The following is a 24,429-nucleotide window of genomic DNA, read 5'->3' as shown; positions in this document are numbered from 1 at the left end:
GCTCGGAAGCCGGATCATGCGCATTGTCAGCTAAAGCTTTTGAGGGACAGTGAGCATGCGTACCATATCTGAAGTTGATAAATTGAAATTGAACATGCGTAGTTAACCTTTCGGAATAGGAAAAAAAAAAAAAAAGCCACAACAAATCTCGTCGTCTGTGGAACATGCGCATTCGTTCTCTGTAATTTTTTTGGTATTGAAAATGAGCATGCGCATAGTAAGAAGGTTGCCACTCTGAAGTTTGAACCGGACAGAAACGGCTGATCCTGGGGCTGTCAGTGAGTGGGGTTAATGGGGAACTCCTGGGGCGGTGTAGAAAGGGAGAACTTGGCTTTGCTATTTACTAGTGCAGTGGTCTTGCGAAAGTCGCATAACCTTTCAGAGCCTCAGTTTCCTTCTCTGTAAAATGAAAATAACGATACCTGTTTTTGCAAGGTTGGTTGATAATGGTTAAGTACAGAGTCTGGCTTACAGGCCACAGCTCTTTCCAGTGCTGCATAGACCCGGTGTGAGGTCTTTACCCAAAATTGTCTCTTTTCAGTGTTAAAAGTAGTGGATACTTCCTCTAATATTTCATCTGGTCTTTTTTCCCCCAAGCTTCGTCTTCCTTGCTGTCCTATCTGAGCTAAATACAAAGACTTTCTTGTGTTACTGTAGTTACCAGAACAGAAAGGCGATTGGTGGAGAAAGTCATTATTTTGAAGAGAGAAAATTAATGTTAATTACATGTGCTACTGTTGAGCTCACTTCTGCATTCGCTCTGTCCCTGTGGTGTGAAGTGTACACTACGAATTCCTTTAACCAGAATTTGTTTTGTTTTGTTTGTTTTAAATGCATGCTTAGGAAAATAGCGATTAAGATTAAATGCATGCTTAGGAAAATAGCGATTTTGGAAACTGTTGAGCTGTGTATGAATGGTTTTGGGTACAGTAATCCTGAATCCTGAAACAACTTCCTTGAATGATTGGCTCCTTAGACAACATAGCTATTGTGTCTATAACACCATAGACATATATAGTACTTACAAATTATATTTTTAGTGATGTATGTTCACATATATGGCATTTTATTTGTTCTTTATTAGTAACGTAGTGGCTCTCAAAGACTCTATTTTTTCTATTACAGGTTGCTCACTGTTTTGAGGGAGTAAGCCTGGTTTGTGTCTCAGCATGTCAATAGTAACAGTGCAGCTTGGTCAGTGTGGCAATCAGATTGGTTTTGAAGTGTTTGATGCTTTATTTAGTGACTCACACTGTCCCCAGGGACTCTGCTCTAAAAGGGAGAATGAGGCATATCAAGCATCTTGCAAAGAAAGATTCTTCAGTGAGGAGGAAAATGGAGGTATGTGTGGTCCACAGACCTCTCCTTTACTCTGACATAACCAGCCTCTTCAAGGCCAGGCCCTCCACATGGTGTCTGAACCCCATCCCCTTCCGCCTTACAACGGAATGATTTTGCTCTCAGCCCTTTGTTTCTATGTTAATGTTTGCCTCTCCAGTGACATCTTCCCCTCAGCACGTGAGCATGCTCAGATCATGCCAATCTCAAACCAAACAAACAAAACTTAGCTCTTGACTATAGCTTTTTTCCTTCCTCATCTCTTTGCCTTCTCATCTAAGATTCTCAAAGGAGAACCCTCTTTAACCAACTAAAATCCTACTTCTGCTCTGCAATACCACTGAAGCTGTTCTATGAAAAATTCCCAATGATCTCCTAATTCCTAGAGCCAGTAACTGTTTTTCTTTCCTTAATTCACTTAACTTCTCTACCGGATTTGATAACATTAACTATAAAACTCCCTCCTTGAAACTCCTTCTGCTTAGTCTCTGAACTTTTCTTCTCCAGTGGTTGCATCTCAGCCTCTCTTCTGTCCTCACTTGTATAGTTCTCTCTGGGCAATTTCAGTGACTCTCAAATTTTGCTACATCTTTTATACTGGTGACTCAAAATCTCTAGCCTAGCATCTCTTCCAAGCTGCAGACTGATTAGTGAACATCACCTGCGTCTCTCATGTGTCCCTCAGATTCAACATCTCCATACCCAAGGGCATTCATTATTTTTTCCTTTAAAACTTTGCTCTTACTGCCCACATACCATCAAACATCAAGATCTGCTTAGTTTACCTCCTGCACATCTCTTGAAACTCTTCTCCCTTTTCCATCTTCACGGTCATTGCCTTAGTTCTGGCTCTTGTCCTTTCTCACCTGGACTGTTTCAAGACAATCCTCCTGAGTTTCCCTGCCTGGTCTCTTGTGTTTATCACATCTATCCTCCACACTACTGTATTAAAAAAGACATCTGACTATTCCTCCCCTGCTTGAACATTTTCAGTGGTTTCTCATTGCCTAAAAAGTAAATTTCAAGGTTTTTAGCATTGCATACAAGGACTTCCAACATCTGAGCCCTGCCTGCTTTCTCTCCCCATCCATCACTTCTTACACCCTCTCTTTCTCCATCTTCTGCTTCAATAATCCTGAGATGCTTTTTGTGCCCTTGGTATTTTTATACCTCTGAATAAAAATACCACTCTGTTAGTGTGGATTTGTTGTGGGTCATATCACATCATACTGTGATTAAGTGTTGATGTGTTTTATCTCTCCCACTGGTCCTCCTAGGGCTGGACTGATGTTGTCTTTATCTCTGTGTTCCCAGCACAGCACTCAGCAGATGTTTGTAGACTTGACCCAGTCATCATTTTAGCCCACGTTTATTCAACCTGCCTAATACAATGCTAGGCATTATTACACATCTGCATATACCTGCTGCTGCCCACCTGAATTTCTAAGCAGAAGGAAAGTTCTTCCTATCCTCAATCTTTGATTTTTTTTTTTTTTGGACCTAGAAGTTGATGCTCTGAGTTAACCCAAATAAGCCATGTGTAATATTTTTCTTTTTATTTTTTTTTCCCTCTCTAGTTCCAATTGCTCGTGCTGTACTTGTTGACATGGAACCTAAAGTTATCAATCAAACACTGTCAAAGGCTGCCCATTCTGGCCGATGGAAATATGGCCAGCATTCATGCTTCTGTCAAAAACAAGGTTCTGGAAACAACTGGGCATATGGGTAAGAATAATTCCTCATGATTTTCAGTTTAAATACAGCTGCATAGTTGACTAATAGACAGTATAGTTACAACTGCACAGTTGATATACCAAACACATAATCTTGAAATTGCTGTTTTAAAATGTAGAGTGTGACTTCACCCAGAAGACGCTCATTCTGTCTCGTGTATGTCTATGCTTCAGGTTCAGGTAATGATGAAACCAAGGATCTCTTGCAGCAGCGTTTTCCACTTCTTCATTGTTGTTCTGCCAGCTAACTTATTGTCAATACAATATCTTTGTCTGGCAGGTATTCCAGTTAATAGGAAATATGCCAAGGCAGTAGTATTGCCTAGGGTTCTTTGGAAAATTCCAATGCCTAGGGCTCACTTCCAGAAATTCTGGTTTAATTGGTTTGGGATGAAGTCTGAATATCGGGATTTTTCAAAGCTTCCCTAGGTGATTCTAATGTGCAGCAGAGTTAGAACCACTGCTTTAGGAGTATTGTTATGAATACTGAATATTATGTTGTACCGTAAACTTGCAGAACTACCTGGTAATTGAAGTCTCCAGCCAAAGGAATGGACTATAAAAGAGAATTTTCTGCTCTCAGTAAATTTACTCTCCTAGCAGTCCTATTCACCTGTTAAAAATATTTAACTTGTGTATCTGAAATTTCGTCAATCAGGGTACCTGTACCTTTCATAAGAGTTAGTTCACTTCCATAGGTTTAAAAAGCCTTCGCTATCCTATATCTTTCTCTGCATTCCATCTCTGGTTAAATTGAAAGGTGTTTGTTTCTTTTGCATTGCATAGATACTCTGTTCATGGACCCAGGCATGAAGAATCTATAATGAACCTAATCCAGAAGGAAGTGGAGAAATGTGATTCCTTGAATGGTTTTCTCATCATAATGAGTATGGCCGGAGGCACAGGATCGGGGCTAGGAGCCTTCGTTACACAGAACTTACAAGATCGGTACTCAAACTCTTTGAAAATGAATCAGATTATATGGCCTTATGGAACTGGTGAGGTATGAACATGTCAACTGAAAAATTTATATTTTGTATTCTTTGCAGTTAAATGTAGGTAAAAGATTGATCTCACCCTTTCTTTGGAAATGTTAAGTTACTGTGTCAGGAATGATTATACAGTATGGTACTTTCATGTACAATTCATTTAACTTTGCCAAACAAATGAGGTGTCCTTATTCATAAAAATTCCGAAGAAGACAATTGTGCATCTTCTCTCAGGAACCCATTCCTGGTTCAGTCCCTCTGGCTACAGCATGTAAAGCAGGGACCTTGGCCTCATCATGCCATTGCCAACCTTCAAAGAATTTTCATTTCTTTCCATTGAAAGGAAATTTCTGTATAGGCCAATTTCCTGTTGATCACCCTAGTAGGAGAAATAAGAGGTGAAATAAGTCAGTATAGGAAATGATGTAGGAAGAAAGTGTGATAGTAATAGTCATCATTTATTGAGCCCTTACTATACACAGGGCACTGTTCTTAAGTGCTTTACTTGCATTCTATCATTAATCCGTACAACTCTAGGAGGCTGGTATAATTATTATCCCCATTTTACAAATGAGGAAACTGAGCCATAGAGAGATTAAATAACTTGTCAAAGATCTTATAGCTAGAAAGTGAAAGAGCCAGGATTTGAACCTAGGCAGGATGCCCTTAGAGTCTACCCTGTTAACCACTGTTCTCTCCTGCCTTTCTTATCTTTGACCTTTTTTTCCTCCAGGTTATTGTTCAGAACTACAACTCCATTTTGACACTTTCTCACTTGTACCGATCTTCAGATGCCCTCCTTATTCATGAGAATGATGCTGTTCATAAGATCTGTGCGAAACTGATGAATATCAAGCAGATCTCCTTCCGTGATATAAACCAAGTCCTCGCACATCAGCTGGGAAGTGTGTTCCAGCCTACTTACTCTGGGGAAGGCTCATTTCACTACAGAAGAAATCCACTAGGTATTTGTCCTCCTGTGTGTTATTTGTAGAGAAGTCTGATGTTCTGAAAGCCTGAAAGTTGTTCTGCTATGGCTCTTCCCCTCCGCCTAAAGATATACTCAGGTCTCCCTCATTTCAAAACCCTTGCAGCTTAGCTTTATTGAATTTGTTTCAATATTGCTTCTGTTTTATGTTTTGGTTTTCTGGCTGCGAGGCATCTGGGATCCTAGCTCCCCAACCAGGAATCAAACCCGCACCCCCTGCATTGGAAGGCAAAGTCTTAACCACTGGACCACCAGGGAAATCCCCTTTTTTTTGTTCTTTAAAAATAACTTTGAGATATAATTCACATACCGTACGACTCACCCATTTAAAGTGTACAATTCAGTGTTTTCTAGCATATTCACACAGTTGCACAACCATCATTTTCATCACTCCGTAAAGAAATGATTCTTTTTTCAGGTTATTTGTCAAGTGGTGCTTTATCAATTCAAATCATCTAGATGCAAAGGACTCCGTAATCTATACCCCCAGTCCTACTCTCTTTCCCAAATAGTTGCCTATCCCAGTTTTCTTAGTTGCCATCTGCTTCTTCAGATTTAGCATGTTCTGAATGGATTCATCATTTTTTTCCCTGTCTTCACTCCCCAGCCCCCTCTTCCTCAATTCCTGTCACCTGGATTTCTCCCACTGTCTTCATATCTCATCAGTATGCTCAGACCTGTTGGTGCCGTCTCTGCCAGCTGTCTGCATTCTTCCCTACTTCCCTATCTCTCTGATATTGGTTCACTTGGTCAGTATCTCTCAACTAATATTGCATACTCTCCCTGAATACAAAGTTCTCTTCATTCTCCTCTCCCTCTCCCTCTCTCCTTTTTTTTTTACGAAAACCGAAGCTCACATCTACATGGACATTCCTGGCTTAAGGTGGTCCTTATTCCTGCTTTCCTTCCTGTTGCCTGCTTCTTCCCCCTGCAGTCAATCCATCTTGCACACTGGCCCCAAATGAGCCTCCCCAGTGCACAGATCTAATCCTGTACTTTACTTAACCCTCATTCTATGGCTCATGCATTACCTGCCAGATTTGTCATAATTCCTTACGCCCTGAATCCTAACTTTCCGCTTTCATCACCTTCTGCCTCCTCTGTATAGATTCCCCACCTACTTTTCATCCTGTCTCCACTTTTTTCTTCAATCTGGTACTTCCCTGCCTTGGTCCCTTTGCTCAGTGTTCCTTCTTCTTAGAAATCACTTCCTCCTTCCCTTCTTCACCTCTACTGAAACCTTACTCTTCCTGTAGGGTCCAATTCAAGTGATAATTTTTCCATAAAGCTTTCCTACTGAGACCTTTACCTAAAGTAACCCTTTTTCTCTGAACTCCTGTGGCATTCTGTATCTCTTTTATGTCACTTAATGTTTTTTGCCTTTATTATTTCTTTAAGTGTGTTTGCTTACCTTTAAAAGTAACACACACACATTTATTCAAGGAGTACAAAAGAATATGCAATCAAAAGTAAGTCTCCCTCTGGCCCCTTCCCAGATGCTGTACCATGTGTTTCCTTAGAGGATCTGTCGTATGCATGTTTTATAGTCCCTACTAATTTGCAGCTTCCTTGGGGACATGTGTCTTGTTAATTTCTCTGCATTCCACAGTACTTACCATATTGCACATCTGTTCATTCAACCAGTATTTATTGGCTTCCTGCTATGCGCCAGGCACTATGCTACATGTTGGGGATCCAGTGGGGAACCAATGCAGGCATTGTGTTCACATTAAACAAATAATTACACTAAGAACATATAATTAAAAACTGAGTTAAATGCTCTGAAGGAAAGGAGTACAGATCCAAGAGAACAGGTCACGAAGGAACCAGACTTAGGCTGATGAGGCAAAAGAAGGCTGCCCTGAGGAAGTAACACTTGAGCAAAAAGCTGGATGAAGACTTGGAGTTGACTAAGCAAAGGGAGGGAGAAGGGAGTAGCATGTTGGGGGAATAGCATGTGCAAAGACCCTATGGCAGAAGGAAGCATGGCCCTTTAGGAAGAGAGAAATCCAGTGTCATTGGAGCACAGAGAATGGTGTGGGGGATGATTGAAACCTGAGGCTAGAGCGGTGAGCAGGGGCCGACCTTGCAGGTCCTTGTAAGCCATTTAAAGGCCTCCTCATTAATCTAAGAGCAGGGGAAAGCCACTGAAGGATTTTCAGGAGGTCGTTGGCATAATCACCTTTATTTTTGAAAAATCCATTGCCTGTGGAGAGCTGATTGGAGGTTGAGTCTGCAGGCTGGTCCAGTTGTTCTTTGGGGAGATTGTGATGAACTCGGTGAACTGCCCTCAGAAAATCCAAGCCATCAGTTCCATGGGAGCGCTCTTGACTCCCACTACCATGTACAAACTATAGGGCACTGGGTCCACATTTGCCCTTCACCTTGTGTCACAGTGGGAGAAGTATCCTGCTTCTATCAAAGGCCAGCCTCTCACTTGGGTTCTGGGTCCCATTCCCTTTCTCTTCTCAGGGACTTAATTCCTCACTCATCTCTCATCCTCACATGTCATTAACCCTCTTTCCTGGGCTATTGCCATTACAAATGCTCTCTGGCATCTTTCACACCGAAGAAGCCCTCCCTTGACATCACCTCTCGTGATTTCCCCACTTATCTGTCATTCTTTAGAACAACTGTCCTCAAAGGGGTCTCCATTCTCCCTGTCCTCATTTCTTCACCATCTATTCACTCTTCAACACACTCTGATCTAGTTTCTCTTCCATCACTTTTCTAAAACTGCTTTTCTTAATAGGTCGCAAGCATGTTCACATTGTCAAATTCAGTGGACCGTTCACTGTCCTTATTTTATCTCAGTAGAATTTGGAATGGCTGATCCCTTGTCTTCCAAGTCTCCTCTTTGTCTTTTGACAGCCCCTCTCCTGATTTCCCTCCTTATCTCAATGACTACTCCTTTTATTCCCTTTTTTTCCCTCCTTTTTTGGCTCCTCCTTTTCCTAAGCTCTAAATGCTGGTCTTGAACCCTCTCCGCAGGTGACTGACCCAGTTCCATGGCTTTAAACACCATTTGTATTCTCCAGCTGGCCAGTTTCTCTCCAACTCTGACCAATTCCCTAAGCTCTAGATTTCTATATCCAGCAGCCTTCCCAACATCTATGTGTACACATTCATGGTCGTCCCAAACATAATGTGTCTAAAACAGATCTCTTAGCTTTCCCCCAGAAGAAGCCTGTTTCCTCCTCGATCCTTCAATTGCTCAGTTTTAAAAACTTAGGTCCAGGGAATTGCCTGGTGGTCCAGTGGTTAGGACTCGGCACTTTCACTGCCATGGCCCGGGTTCAGTCCCTGGTTGGGGAAGTAAGATCCCGCAAGCTGTGTAGGAATATGCTATAACAAGAATTCCATAGACTGACCGGCTTATAAACAACACAAGTTTACTTCTCACAGTTCTGGAGGCTGGAAAGTCCAAGATCAAGGCACTAGTAGATTCGGTGCCTGGTGAGGGCCCGCTTCCGGGTTCACAGATGGCCATCTTCTCACTGTGTTCTCACCTGGCACAAGGGATGAGAGACCTCTCTGGGGTCTCTTTTATACAGACCTCATCTCCCAAAGGCCCCACCTCCTCCTGATGCCATCACCTTGGTGGTAAGGTGATAAATTTTGGGGGACACAAACTGTCAGTCCATAACAGGGTTTGACAAAGTCAAGAATGGTTAAGATGAGAGTAGGTAAACAAGAAAGCTGGGGGGGAAAGCAGATTTTAACAATTAATTTGTGCGTTAGTCCTCAGGAATTATTTGCTGACTGCTGTTTGTTTATGCGTGCTATGCAATAGAATTCAGCTCTATGTATTTTACAGAAAAGGATTCTTATGTTTAGAGGAAACTCCATTAGCCATAGGATCAATTTGTGCAACATTTTGTAGATGTTTGTGTCAAAATTTGTTCTTAACATTAGGACGTAGGATATGAGTTTGCACTCAACGTTATCATAAAATTTAAATTTCATGTTATGGTAGAAGATTTTTCTTTCTCCTCTAGGTATTTTCTATAAATATATAAAAAATATATAAAATACATAAAATAGGGCTTCCCTGGTGGTGCAGTGGTTGAGAATCTGCCTGCCAATGCAGGGGACACGGGTTCGAGCCCTGGTCTGGGAAGATCCCACGTGCCGCGGAGCAGCTGGGCCCGTGAGCCACAATTACTGAGCCTGCGCGTCTGGAGCCTGTGCTCCGCAACAAGAGAGGCCGCGATAGTGAGAGGCCCGCGCACCGCGATGAAGAGTGGCCCCCGCTCGCCGCAACTAGAGAAAGCCCTCGCACAGATACGAAGACCCAACACAGCCATAAATAAATAAATAAATAAAACAAATACTTAAAAAAAAAAAATACATAAAATATATGACATTAAAAAGATAAAAATATTTTAAAAACATATAAAATAAGCTCTGAATGTAAAACAAATTAGCCTTTCTCCTTAATTCTGTTTCATTACAAATACAAGGTTCTAAAAATAGGTGTATTTCTGTGTTCAGAAGTTACTAATCCTGTCTTCTTTCCCAGTAAATTTTTATCTTAAGAGGTTCTGATTATTATTTAACCAGATAAAATAAATAAGAGATCTAGGAAAATTTCTAAGGGACTATTTAGTGAACACTGAATGACAATAAAAGCACATTAGCTCTCATGCTTATTTTGTTTTCCTGGGGTTTAGCTAAATATTTCATTCACATTTCCAGTTTCTTAGCTAAAAAATTCTTGTTTCCTTTTGGCAAAGTGTGTTTTTTTCACTCATGCTAAAATAGGTGCCAAAATCAAGCAAATATGTGGTCTTTAATAGACACTGTCTCTGAAATTGTATTTACATTTTAAAATTTAAGCAATTTTGGCCTTGGAGGAGAAAACACATTTGGTTCCCCCAAGCCATCAAATCATGGTTGTGTATGAGTCAGTGGAAACAACATGGAATTTAAAAATTTAGTTCAGATTTTTTTTTCTTTGCAGGAGACTTAATGGAGAATTTAGTTCCCCATCCAGAATTCAAGATGCTGGGTGTTCGTAACATTCCTCAAATGTCTGAGAATTCACTGGCATACAGCACATTTACTTGGGCTGGCCTCCTCAAGCATTTGAGACAGATGCTCATTTCTAATGCGAAAATGGAAGAAGGTAAAGGGTATTTTAAAAATATGCAGCCCACAAGCTGGGAAAAATGCCTATACTGGAGTTCTCAATATAAACTGGCTTGATCCAGTTGAAATAATGGTGCCTTCTTCTGACCAGGGAGGCTCCTGCAAAAAACTCACCAGAGCATCCTGGGAGGATTTCTTAATCACTTCACAGTTTCATTTCTCAAAAAAATTTCAAATGAGTGTGACATTTATTTTTATTTTATTTTATTTTTATCAAAGTAATATATGAACATAGTTTTTTTTTAAAAATCAAGTAGTCAGAACTCACTTAAGTGTCTATTTAAATCTGTCCATTGCATTGTATGTAAATTACATCTCAATTTTTTTAAAAAAAGTCAAGTAATTGTCCAGTATGAGTTTATAATGAGGAAGAGAACAGCCTATTCCACACTTCCCCGCAGCCCAGCAGAAACTGCTTTCACTGTTTTGAGATGTTTCTTCTGGAATTTGCCCCCATATTTCTAAATATCTTGCATATTCTACTATTTGTTTTACTTTCCAGGTTTAGATATTATCAGTTGCCTTCCTAGCATGAAGTTGAGAACTGAATCTTCTTACACCCCCTATATACACATCCACACACCTTTCCCTCCCTCCTCCCGGTCTAGTTAAAACATACTTTTTTTTTAAATGAAACAGGGAGTCTATTTTTTTTTAAAATAAATTTATTTATTTATTTATTTTTAGCTGTGTTGGGTCTTCGTTTCTGTGCGAGGGCTTTCTCTAGTTGCAGCGAGCGGGGGCTACTCTTCATCGCGGTGCGCGGGCCTCTCACTGTCGCGGCCTCTCTTGTTGTGGAGCACAGGCTCCAGACGTGCAGGCTCAGTAGTTGTGGCTCACGGGCCTAGTTGCTCCGTGGCATGTGGGATCTTCCCAGACCAGGGCTCGAACCCGTGTCCCCTGCATTAGCAGGCAGACTCTCAACCACTGCGCCACCAGGGAAGCCCCTAAAACATAATTTTGGGTTAGATCAGTTTTCATTGTTTGTGTTATTTTTGCTATGTAAATATTATTCACAGTTGAGCCATGTACTGTATATACAGATTACATTTTATTTCATGTACAGTTTATTTTTTCCCCCTAGAGTTAATAGTTACATTTATTTGGTCGATATTCTTTGTACCTATTACAAATCTACCCCTAAACTTTTCCGTAAAAATGAAACCCTTCTCAGCATGTTCAGACCTCTCAGGTAATCTTATTACTTCCATTATCTGCTTGGAGATGTCCCTTGCGGAGGACTGCACCCTCCTGTTCCAGTCTGCACTGCTTACTCTCCAGGCTTGATACGCAGCCAGCGCTGGCATCTCTGCCTCCTTCTTTATTCTAGCCCGTTTCCTAGATTTCAAATCTTCCTCTTTCTGGGTTAATTCCCTCATATGGATAGTACCCTCCAGGAGCTTCCTAAGAAAGAGTACAGGGAAGGTAAAAATTTTAAGGCTGCAAATGTCATTATCCTACTTTTATATTTGATTGTTTGGCCAGGTATAGGATTCGAGGCTGGGAATCATTTTTACTCAGTGTCTTGAAAGCACTGCTCGATATCTTCCAGCCTCCAGTGTTATTGCTGAGTAGTCCCACTTCAATCTGAATTCCTAATCCTGTTTTATTCTCTCTTGTATCTTTTAGGATTTTCTCTTTGTCTCTAGCATTCTGGAATTCCTTAGTGTGGATCTTTCATTTATCTCAGTACAATGCAAACTTTATGAGGGCAGAGATTTTTGTTTTGTTTACTGCTGTATTTTCAGAGCCTCACCGGTTTAGCCTTTCCTGAGCAGAAACCTTCTTCTAGGATGGAGGGGGGGGGCACTCCCCCTAGTGCAGGAGTGGGGAAGGGTCTGGGGCTCTCACTGCTTCTCATACAGATTTTTAATTAATCCTCCTTTAGAAGCGCCTGGCCTGCTTCCAGGACCTCCACTGTGGGCAGAAATTTCAGTTTTCCCTGGTTGCTAAGTCAGTAACCATTGGTTCATTTGCTTTCCAGTTTCCAAATTTTTGTTGCCATTATTTTCTTTCCATTTTTTCTTGTTTATGCCTTTAAAAAAATCCCTGTGTTGTTAGTGAGATTTGGGGAGTAAACTGGTATGTTCAGTCTGTCACATTTAACTGGAAGTCACTACTATGTACTATTTTGGGAGCATCTATTTTACCACAAATTACAGTAAGTTAGGTTTCAATACTATGAAAGTGGATTTCCTCTACATTTACTTGTAGTACCTTACAGATTTTAGATCGTAGTGCCTGAGGTTTGGAGATAAGTAGAAAGTTCACATCTTAAGTAATGCTTCCTGAACTTTTTGGCCACACGACCTGTTTTTCTGGCAAATACCTATTATCAAGGAACACAGTGTTCCTCAGGGTACTGTAAGACGTGGTGCTCTGAGCCCTCTTAGGTCGATGAACCACAGTTTTAGTCATTTTCCCATATGGGAATTTAGAGTGTCACCATTTTTTCACAGTTATAGATGGAGTTTTTAACATTTAAATGTTTTCATATAAATATGAACATACGAATAAATATATTTATGCCACTAACCAGGTTGAAGGATGTAGTTTGAAAACTCTTCATATGTTATCAGAATACTCTATATGAAGATTGACCCCATTAAGATCACCATCAGCAGTGTATCTGCTTCTGCATGTCCTAGCAACAGGAGGAATGAGTGGCCCAAGGGGGAGCAAGGCAGAAGTTACAGTGTCTCTTATGGACTAGCTTTGGAAGTCACATACCATCATTTTGCACCATCCTTTTCGTTGTTAAGGTCAGCCCTATCCCATGGGGAGGGGACCACACAAGGGCCTGAATACCGCGTGGCAAGGATCATTGGAGTTCATCTTGGAGGCTGGCTACCATCGTCTGCCCTCTGTCCCCTAATGAATCATGTCCTCCCATTTGCAGAATGTACTTAACCCTTTCCAAGCACCCCCAGAGTTAGCACATCAGCCTATTAGCACATTCCATTAGCACATCAGCCTAAAGTCCAGAATCTTGTCATCTAAAAGCAGGTGCAGGTGTGGATTTACATTCCTCAGGTGAGATTTCCTGGGTATAGCTCTTTAAGTATGCCCCACCCCCAACAGTCCATGGTGGAACAGGTGTAGTATTTTACTTATTTATTTTAAAGTTTTATTTACAACACCTTATTTTAAAAATTTATTAGTTGATTTATTTTTTCTAGTTTGGATCAGTTTATTCATGTGAGAACTAGAGATTCAAAGTTCTAAGGGTGTATATAAACAGACTTTAAAAAATAAAACTAGCATCACATTATATGTATTTTTTGTTCTGCAACTGTCTTTTCGACATAGTATTTTGTAGCCTTCATTCCAATTCATTCATTTAGACATGCCTTATTCTTTTTAGTAGCTACATAGTTTTCTACCATATAGGAGCCCTAACTTATTATATGCACATAGATTAAAGAGCCAGGTAATTCTACGAAGCTGGTTGTTAAAACTTTCAGTCCATAACCTTCTTCTATTGTCTCCTTCCCAGAGGTAACCGTTTTTCAAAACTCTTTTGCTGTTTCTTTTACTGTTTTTATCGATTGCCATTTACAGATTTTTCAATGATTTATGTATTACCTATTTACTTCCCACCATGGAGGGTTAGGATTTAGCTTTTTTCTAACACTGGCCCCTAAGCTCTAAAACACCCTCTAGACAGGCTTATCCTTCTGATATGGTAGTGTCATCATCGGGTTAAATCGATACTCAGCTTTACATTATCATGACCAAGTAAATGCTATTCACAGCTGAGCAACGAAGTATCCTGTGATTACTTTTCCCTTCCTGTATAATTTTTTTGTTTTCTTTGGAGTTAATAATTACCTTGTTTTCTTGTTTGCTTAGTTTTTCTATGCACCTGTCAATTATTCAACCCTGTTTCTCTACTTATCTAAATTTTTTCTTGATATACAGGCATACCTTGTTTTATTGCACTTTGCAGATATTGTGTTTTTTAACAAATTGAAGGTCTGTGGCAACCCTGCATTGAGCAAATCTATTGGCGCCATTTTTCCAGCAACATTTGCTCACTTCACGTGTCTGTGTCACATTTTGGTAATCTCGCAATATTTCATACTTTTTCCTTATTATATTTGTTATGGTGATCTGTGATCAGTGATCTTTGATGTTACTATTGCAAAAAGTTGCTATTGCTGAAAGTTCAGATGATGGTTAGCATTTTTTAGCCATAAAGTATTTTTTAATTAAGGTATGTACATTTCTTTTTAGACATAATGTTATTGCACAATTAATAGATTACAGTATAGTGTAAACATAACTTTTATATGCACTGGGAAGCCAAAAATATTTGTGACTCACTTTATTGTGATAATTTACTTTATTGCGGTGGTTGGAACCAAGCACGCAAAATCTCCAAGGTCTGCCTGTATTCAAGTATTCTATCAGTTTCATCTTCTTTAAGAAATATCCCCTAGAGCCTTCTGACCTGCTTCAATCTAGTTTTTTTGCCTTCTCCAGCCAGTGTACATTTGTCCTTCTGGATATTTTATTTGCCTGTCTGTTGTGTTGGATATTCTGCTCAGAGGGTTTACACAAAGCCCCAGTGATCTGGGGGAAGAGGAGGGAGAGACCATGGTTTTCCTGGTTTTCACTTGACCTCTCTGGTTTTGGTATGTTTCCTGCCCTTACCTCTGCCTGGTGTTCTCCAGACTAGAGTCCTTCAGTCATATCCTCTCCAGAAAGTAAACCTTTAGTTTTCTGCTAGGGTGGGGAAGAGGCAGTCCTCATGATAAACAGACAAGTTTAGCAAGATTCCGTAAGCAGGAGTCAAAGGTAGATAGATGTGCTTTACATGGTTGCAAAGCCAGTTTAAGAGCCAATGACTTAGTGTTTTCATGGATTCCCTTAAGGAATGCCACACCACCTACTTTCTGGAGGAACAGAGCACAATAATGTGAAAACACATAGGCATCATTAATGCTGAATCAAAGAGTGATAAAATCACTGAATGTGAAAAAGTTTTAGGAAAACCTTAACCAAGTTATTTTGTTACATATATGTTTTTATATATGCTCAAGAATGATATATGATTTTTAAAAATATAAACCTAATTTACTCTAAAAGAACTCTTCAATAAGTGTAAAATTTAATAATCTAAGTGAATAATTTTTTTTTCTAATCAGTGGTGACTTGGGTGGAAGGAAATATAATATTGTGGGTTTATACCCCTTTTTTGTTACATGGATTGTAAATATTTTTGTCCATCACTTTTGTCTTTTGTATGGTATTTTTCACTATATGGAAATTTTACATTTTTATGTGAGCAAACCTGTAAATCTTCCTTTATAGATTCTGAGCCTTGCCCACCCCAAAGATATAAAAATATTCTCTATTATTTCCTAGTATTTTCATAGTTTTATATTTAATATTTAAATTTTAACCCATCTGGGATTTATTTATTTATTTATTTTTATTTTTTTATTTATTTATTGGCTGTGCCGCGCAGCATGTGGGATCTTAGTTCCCTGACCAGGGATCAAACGTGCCCCCTGCAGTGGAAGCGTGGAGTATTAACCGCTGGACCGCCAGGGAAGTCCCTATTTTTGTTTTAATAAATTTATTTATTTTATTTATTTATTTTTGGCTGCATTGGGTCTTAGTTGCTGCACGCGGGCTTTCTCTACTTGTGGCGAGCAGGGGCTACTCTTTGTTGCGGTGTGCCGGCTTCTCACTGCGGTGGCTTCTCTTGTTGTGGAGCACGGGCTCTAGGCATGTGGGCTTCAGTAGTTGTGGCACACGGGCTTAGTTGCTCCGCGGCATGTGGGATCTTCCCGGACCAGGGCTCGAATCCGTGTCCCCTGCATTTGCAGGCAGATTCTTAACCACTGTGCCACCAGGGAAGTCCCTTGATCATGTATTTTTTATTACTTCCCTTTCCATTTTAAAATTTATTTGCTTAAGTTTTCCTTTTTCATTTTTTGAACACCAGTTTTTTAAGGGCCCAACTTTGGATTGGCTTTCTTTTTTTATTTTTGAAACTTTTAGATAAGAGTTGATTACCTTTTGTTTCTCAGTAATATAGAGTGATAAATTATCTAACAAGTACAGCTTTGACAGCATCTCATGAATTTTTTAATAGTTTTACTGATGTATAATTTATATACCATATACTTCACCTATTATAAGAATAAAATTCAGTGATTTTTTTTTTTTTTTAGTAAATTTACAGTGTTGTGCAACCATTATCACAATCCAGTTTTAGAACCTTTCCATCACTCCAAAAAGTTCCCTTGTGTCTATTTGCAGTCAAGCTCCATATATGTATTTTTTTTTAGCCATGCTGCACAGCTTATGGGATCTCAGTTCCCAGACCAGGGACTGAACCCGGGCAATGGCAGTGAAAGCCCAGAATCCTAACCACTAGGGCACCAGGGAACTCCCGTCAATATCCATATTTATTTCTAGCCCTAAGCTACCATTGGTATGTTTTCTGTCTTTATTAGGTTTGCCTATTTTGGACGTTTCATATAAATGGAACTATACAATATATAGTCTTTTGTGTCTGACTTTTTCCACTTAACATAGTGTTTTTGAGGTTGGTCTATGTTGTAGTATTTATCAGTAGTTGAGTCTTTTGTATTGCCAAATAGTATTCCATTGAATGGATAATACCACACTTCATTTATATGTCCAACAGTTGATGGACATTTAGGTTGTTTTCACTTTGTGGCTATTATGAATAATGCTGCTATGAACATTTGTGTACAAGTCCTTGTGTAGACACGTTTTCAATCTCTTGGGTAGATACCTAGTAGTGGCATTGCTGGGTCAAAGGATAAGTTTATGTTTAACCTTTTAAAAAACTGCTAAACACTTTTCCAAAGTGGCTGCACCATTTTACATGCCTGCAAGCAGTTTAAGAGGATTTCAGTTTTTCCACATCCTTGCCAACACCTGATATTTAGTTTTTTTTGATTATAGCTATTCTAGAAGGTGTGAATTTGTGTCTCCTTGTGGTTTCAATTTGCATTTTCCTAACGACAATGATGTTGAGCATCTTTTCATGTGCTTATTAGCCATTTGTTTATCTTCTTTGGTGAAATGTCTGTTGAAACATCTTTCCAATTTTTAAGTTGGCTTGTTTGTCTTATTATTATCAATGAGTTCAGTATGCCAATATTTTTGATTTGTTCTCTTTCTGTTTTTTTGCTGAAAATCAATCTGTTGCTGCACACTGAAAATTTTCCCTATCCTATGTATCATTTAAGAGTATTTTCTTGATATTTCCCTATGACTAGTCAATTTTCTTTTTTTATACATGCATTCATTTTATTTATTTATTATTTTTGGCTGCGTTGGGTCTTCGTTGCTGTGCGCAGGCTTTCTCTAGTTGCAGCGAGTGGGGGCTACTCTTCGTTGTGGTGCGCAGGCTCTAGGCACGTGGGCTTCAGTAGTTGTGGCATGTGGTCTCAGTAGTTGTGGCTCACGGGCTCTAGAGCACAGGCTCAGTAGTTGTGGCTCATGGGCTTCAGTAGTTGTGGCTTGTGGGCTCGGTAGTTGTGGCTCGCGGGCTCTAGAGCGCAGGCTCAGTAGTTGTGGCGCACGGGCTTAGTTGCTCTGCAGCATGAGGGATCTTCCCGGACCAGGGATCAAACCTGTTTCCCCTGCATTGGCAGGCAGATTCTCAACCACTGCGCCACCAGGGAAGCCCTCAATTTTCAATCCTATTTTTGCTTTGTGTTTCTACATCCCTTAACGCTTTTGTATGTATTTTGTTTATTTGTTCATAGAGACATACAGAATGAAGTTCAGTCTTTCTAGGTGGATAGTTCTATGAATTTTGACACACTTAAACGGTGTAACCACCACCACAATTGAGACAGAGTATTTCCATGTTCCAAAAAGTTCTGTCACACCCCTTTGTAGACAGTCTCTTTCCTCCACTCCAAGCCCCTAGCAACTATTGATCTGAATTTTATTCCTATGGTTTTGCCTTTTCCAGAACATCCTGTAAATGGAATCAAACAGGATGTAATCTTTTGAGTCAAGCTTGCTTCACTTAGCATCAGGCTTCTGATATTGATCCACATTGTTACGTGTGTCAGAAGTTACTTTCTTTTTACTGCGTTGTAGAATTCCATCCTTTGCACCTACCACCGTCCTTTAATATTTGACGAAGAATATTTCATGCCTTTCTCAGGACTGAGTAGTTTGAATCACTTTAGGTCAACCAGATAAGAATGTTTACATTTCTAGAAGAACCCCACCCTGCCACAACTTTTACTTATAAAATGGAAATTTATATAAAATACACATACCATAATACATTTTTCTCTTCTTGTCAAGGCGATTTGTAAAATCTCTTGCTCTTCTTTTTCTTTTGGTAGGTATTGATTGGCAGGTACGGCCTCCTTTATCAGGACTTCCTATGCTTGGTAAAATGTCTCTCAACAAGGAGTTTCATTTTAACACTTCCATTGCTAACTTGGTCATCCTTCGTGGGAAAGATGTACATAGTGCGGAGCTGGGTAAGCAAAGTTAAGGTGAAAATTAATATGTACATTTTGCACATGTACATGGTACGCATGGTAAAAAAAAAAAAAAAGAAGAGAAAGAAAAAAAAGAAGTCCCTGAATTTATTCTTAAAGAAAGGAAAATAGGGCTTCCCTGGTGGCGCAGTGGTTGAGAATCTGCCTGCCAATGCAGGGGACATGGGTTCGAGCCCTGGTCTGGGAAGATCCCACATGCTACGGAGCAACTGGGCCCGTGAGCCACAATTACTGAGCCTGCATGTCTGGAGCCTGTGCTCCGCAACAAGAGAGGCCGCGATAGTGAGAAGCCTGCGCAACGCGATGAAGAGTGGCCCCCGCTTGCCACAACTAGAGAAAGCCCTCGCACAGAAATGAAGACCCAACACAGCCAAAAATAAATTAATTAAAAAAACAAAAACAAAAAACACGTACACACAAACACACATGCACATGCACACCCACACACAAAAGGAAAATAATAACTCCGTATTTTAGTAACAAAACGTAACCATTGTATCAGTAAGTGTGTGACTGGATACCAAAATAGATGTGGTGTAAACAAGAGGACAAGTTTATTTCTTTCTTCCTGAATCTGGTTGATCTGTCATCCTCACTTTGTGGCTTTGTCCTTAGTGCAAGACATCTGTTTGAACTTCAGCCATCAAATCACATAGGAATAAGCAAAGAAGGCCAGGCCTGGTCCTCCTAGGGTCACACACCACACTTGTGTTTATATCCCTTCGACTGGGACTGAATCATGTGCCACATCTAGCTGCAGGGGTGGCTATGAGCACAGTTAAAATTTGGTGGTTCTGTTACTAAAGAAGAAGGGGAGAACAGGTATTGCAGGACAACTAATGGTCTCTGTGACAAGCATTGGTACAACATTTTCAGGAGGTTGAAAGAGCAGTACTCTTCTTAGCTTTCTTTGTGTTTCTATGGCAAGTCTCTGGGATTATATTATCCTTGTCTGATGATGCCAGCAGCATCCAATTGGCTGCTTCTAGCTGTGATATAAAGAAAATCAATCTCATCCCTGTAATACCTCTTAAATAAAAAACTAGTAATAATTAAAGAGAGATCATTTCAAGTCAATCAGATGGTGTACTTTCTTCATATTCTTCATTTTAGATTTTAAAATGAGAAAATTAATAAAAGGATATATAAAGTAATCTAACCTCCAAAAATTTACCCACAGCAAATGATGCAGGTACACAGAGGTGTTCTTGCAAAGATATTCATTGCAACATCTTTCACACTAACAGAAATGTGGGAACAACCTAAATGCCCAACAGTAGGAAATATGTTAAAGAAATTATGGTATATTCATAGAAGCTTTTTAAAATATGAGTGATATTTACTGACACAGAAAAGAGGTTTACAACATATTGGTGAATGAAAAATGCATATTACATAAGGGCATGTATGTAAAATTATAGTACAAAAGAGGGTCAGCAGACTGTTCATAGTCTGTCTCTGGGTGGTAGCATTTCAGCTGTTGAGTTGACTTTTAAATTTTCTTCTTAATACTTTTCTGAATGGTGTGAATTTTTTTTTATGATGAATATGGATCATTTATCCAAAAGCAATATAAAGCTAGTTTCAAAGAGCAAAACAAAAGATTTCTGGTGAAATGGATATGAAAATATCTGTTTATTAATTTGTTTCAAAAACTAACGATTTATGATGTAAACAGTGTCTTGTTATTTTACCCTAGGAGCATTTAAAGATCCAGCTCTCTATACTTCCTGGTTAGAGCCTGTTCATGCTTTCAGTGTGTGGAAAACCCAGCGAGCCTTTAGCAAATATGAGAAGTCTGCAGCGTTGGTCAGCAATAGCCAGTTCTTAGTAAAACCACTTGATATGATTGTGGGCAAAGCATGGAATATGTTTGCTTCAAAGTAAGTAAAAAATAAATCTACAAACCTTTCCTAACCTTAAGCAGATAATATAATGTTAAAACACTAGGCAGGATCTGGAGTGTCTTAGTCTGTTTGGGCTGATATAACAAATATAGCATAGACTGGGTAGCTTATAAACCACAGAAATTTCTCGCATTTCTGGAGGCTAGCATGTCCAAGATCAAGGTACTGGCAGATTCGATGTCCAGTGAAGACCAACTTCCTGGTTCATAGGTGGTGTCTTTTTGCTGTGTCCTCAAATGGCAGAGGGGCAAAGGAGCTTTCATGGGCCTCTAATGCCATTCATGAGGGCTCCACTGTCATGACCTAATCACATCCCAAAGGGCTTACCTCCTAATATCATCACCTTGGGAGTTAGGATTTCAACATATGAATTTTGGGGGAACACAAACATTCAATCAATAGCATGGAGTAAGCACTTTGTAGGTATGAAACTTTGGGCACACTACTTCAGGTTTCATTTCCTTTTCTGTACAATGGATCCAAAAGAGAGGATATATGTGGTGAGGATTAAATGAGATGATAATGTAAAAAACACCTAGTACAGTGCGTGACTAGTAAATGCTCAATAATTGTTCCATAGTATTATTGTTGTTGTTGACTAAACGAGTAGTTTCTTTTTTTAAAATATTTATTTATTTGGTTGCACCAGGTCTTAGTTGTGACTCCAGGGCTCCTTTAGTTGCAGCTTGCTGGCTTCTTAGTTGCAGCACTTGGGCTCCTTAGTTGCGGCAGGTGAGCTCCTTAGTTGTGGCTCACCAGCTCCTTAGTTGCGGCACGCAGGCTCCTTAGTTGTGGCATGGGAACTCTTAGTTGCAGCATGCATGTGGCATCTAGTTCCCTGAGCAGGGATCGAACCCAGGCCCCCTGCTTCGAGAGCATGGAGTCTCATCCAATGCGCCACCAGGGAAGTCCCTAAATGAGTAGTTTCTAAATGAAATGAAAGTAAAGTAGAAATTTCACTATAAGGCAAGGACAATAAGACAGCTTTCCAAAATAAGATCCTTGAGAATGGAAGAGATCCTGATCTTGCTCAGTAAGAAATATTGCAAGTTCAACTCCACTTGGTACTAAGAAATGTCTACTTGATTACCAAGAAATGTGTTATCCGGTTCCCTGACCTCTGCCACAATTACTTAATGTTAAAGCAGAATTCCTCAAATGATTGGGTAAGCCTGTACTTTGATTAGCTAGGGTTCCCAAGGGCCCCCCATCCTGCACATGGCCATTCCATAAACTCCTGCTCCTCAGGACTGTGAACTCTGTGTCCTTTTTCGGTATAGTTCTCATCCCACTCTCATTAAATGGTAGCAGCTATCAATTTAGTTCATGTCTGCCCTTGATATTCTTTTTAACATGATTTCTCCTGCCTCAGAACATTTTGGGGGATTGGAGGTATGAAGAGGATCACCTGGCATTAGTGAAAATTAAGTGTTGTCTGAAAAACACTTGGGAGGCTTCACTTCATTCCTAGAGCTGGATCAATGTGTTTCTACAGTTTCACGCATTAGATAAAACTCAGGCACTTCTTAAGAGTTTATATTGAACACAGTCATCTCCTGTAGGGTGTTGAATATGTGCTGGGTAGACAGCCAAATCTGAACATGCTTCTTTTTCCTATGTGCTGCTGCTTTTTTTTTGGCCATGCCGTGCAGCTTGCAGGATCTTAGTTCCCTAACCAGGGATTGAACCTGAGCCCTGGCTGTGAAAGTACCAAGTCCTAACCACGGGACTGCCAGGGAATTCCCCTCCTATGTGCTTCTTATTGTCACTCTCTTGGACACTAAATAGACAGGGAGCTTGACACAAACTTTGAGAGTTTGCTAACCTTTGGAGTAAACATTGAAGCAAAGGTAAGACTTTTAAGAGAGTCTGCCATCTTCAAATGTTCATGAGCTAGGAAAGGTCTATTTATTATTTGATTTTGAGTTATTCGTTTGCCTGAGATTTTTATTTCATATTTTCTATTTCTTTCACCAGAGCCTACATTCATCAGTACACAAAATTTGGAATTGAAGAAGAGGATTTTTTGGACAGTTTCACATTGTTAGAACAGGTTATTGCTAGTTACTGCAACCTCGGATTTTGAACAAAGGGGGAAAATTACCTTAAGTCATCTTTGGACTAAAATACTTGGAATACTACTTTCTCCATAAGGTTTTTCAAATTCCTATCTGCTAATGTAACAAGGTTGAATGCTGATTCCTTCTTCATACTATAGCCACAGAAAAGGAGAAAAACCTTTCATGTTTTCAATGAAAACATCTACTTGAAATTTTCCTTTGTAAGAAAAAATATTGGTACTTCTTTAAAGAACTTTGGGAATACTTTGCTGAGATGTTAGAACTCTAGAACTATCAGAAAGGGAAACTTCCCTCTTTATTCCAAAAAGCATTCACTAAATATGAGCTAAACTTTCATAGCACAATTTTAAGCTAAGAAATTGCAATTCCCTATTTAAATATATTCATCTTTGAAGTGAATGTTTTGAACCATAAGAGGGAGCTGTTGTCAAAAGCTACAGGGTGAACATCTATTTTTGAATATTTTATTCTAAAACGGTAAGATTTTCCACTTTAAGCAGCTATTTAAAAATAAATGTCAGGACTTTGTTAATAAATGTGTATCATGCTTAAATACAAAAGTAAATAAGCAAATGTTTACTTTGTTTGCTGTTCTTAAATTTTCTGGGCATCAGAAAATTGGATTTTTCTTTTAGATCTTAGAATGCCAGAGCAGAAACTGATTTTATTCAACCGGTGCTTTAAAATTACTTACAGGTATTTAGCTGGTGTGGAAGATGGTTATATTCTTTTCAGTAAAAGGGGTAAAAGAGCTTTCACCAAAATTTCACTAAGTTAAGTTGAGAAAATTATCACCAAGGAAATAGTGTCCTAGATGAAATTGACACATACAGATGTTGGTTTCATTCAGAAGGACAGAACACATTTGGAAATTGGCAACTGAGTTTGAGGGGAATGGTGTAGTTCAATAAAACACATCACATGCAGTGTATTAACAAATATAAAATGGCAAACAAATAGGAACATTTTGCCCTTTCTGCCAAATCTACCAGTGGTTTCTTCCTTTTCTTTCCATATGGAAATGATTACCTTTTTGCTGTTTTTCTTATCAACTGTTGCTATGATTTAAAATACTGAACCATATCTTATTTCTAAGGAATGTAAAAAGTGGTCTGTTCAACTGCTAAAAGGCACACCCACTGCTGTATTTTGTTAAGCCAAGAATACTAGAAAATAATGAGATCGTAATTTTTACAAAATAAAGTTAAAAGTAATAGTTTAGCATTGCAGAGATCCAAAGACTGAAACAATTTCCCGAACTAAACCAGCATTAATGAAGATCTGTAACCGAATTACCTCACTAAGGGGTAGGCTGATTCTGAGGAACTTTGCTACAAGTTAAGCTTAAAGAAAGTTGTAAGTTGAAATCATTTTATATTTGAGAAAAGCATGCATGAGGTACCAAATGGGACAAATATATTTCTAATTTGGCAACTCATGGAATCAATGGCAGGTGACTATTGGAAGAAAACTCCAATTAGACAGAGCCGTGGGTTCATTCACTTATGTGAGTTGACCCTTTCTTATGCACATTATTGTTTAATGCACAACTGCATTATTTGGTATGTGTGGATACCTAAATATTTGCAAAATTGTTTTAAATGTTTACATTGAAATTTTTTTCTTGTCTATTTGGAATAATATAAAAATTTTTGCTATTAGAGTTGTGATAACTTAAAAATTAACACAAAGAAGTTGATGCCAAAGCTTCAAAATAAGGGGTGGC

General features: G+C 39.3%; 1 protein-coding gene across 4 annotated transcripts; it reads left to right on the top strand.

The window, feature by feature from the left end:
* The first annotated feature begins 75 nt into the window (after positions 1-75).
* Positions 76-24,264, top strand: TUBD1 (tubulin delta 1). Of its 4 annotated transcripts, XM_036835300.1 has the most exons (9): positions 76-278; positions 1,126-1,341; positions 2,916-3,063; positions 3,858-4,074; positions 4,794-5,025; positions 10,012-10,176; positions 18,554-18,694; positions 20,415-20,598; positions 22,600-23,281. In XM_036835300.1, exons 2-9 carry the CDS (start codon positions 1,170-1,172, stop codon positions 22,706-22,708), a joined length of 1,368 nt encoding a protein of 455 aa, XP_036691195.1. In that variant the 5' UTR covers positions 76-278; positions 1,126-1,169; the 3' UTR covers positions 22,709-23,281. The 4 variants fall into 4 exon arrangements, with proteins under 4 accessions (XP_036691195.1, XP_036691199.1, XP_036691198.1 ...); XM_036835304.1 differs by lacking the exon at positions 1,126-1,341 and having other exon boundaries at positions 78-278; positions 22,600-24,264; XM_036835303.1 differs by lacking the exon at positions 10,012-10,176 and having other exon boundaries at positions 229-278; positions 22,600-23,280.
* The last annotated feature ends 165 nt before the right edge of the window (positions 24,265-24,429 follow it).

This window comes from Balaenoptera musculus, chromosome 20 (assembly GCF_009873245.2).
Source record: "Balaenoptera musculus isolate JJ_BM4_2016_0621 chromosome 20, mBalMus1.pri.v3, whole genome shotgun sequence".
In the NCBI taxonomy this organism is placed as follows: Eukaryota; Metazoa; Chordata; class Mammalia; order Artiodactyla; family Balaenopteridae; genus Balaenoptera; species Balaenoptera musculus.
Note: the sequence above shows the minus strand (reverse complement) of the source record. Positions and strands in the feature narration are given on the sequence as shown.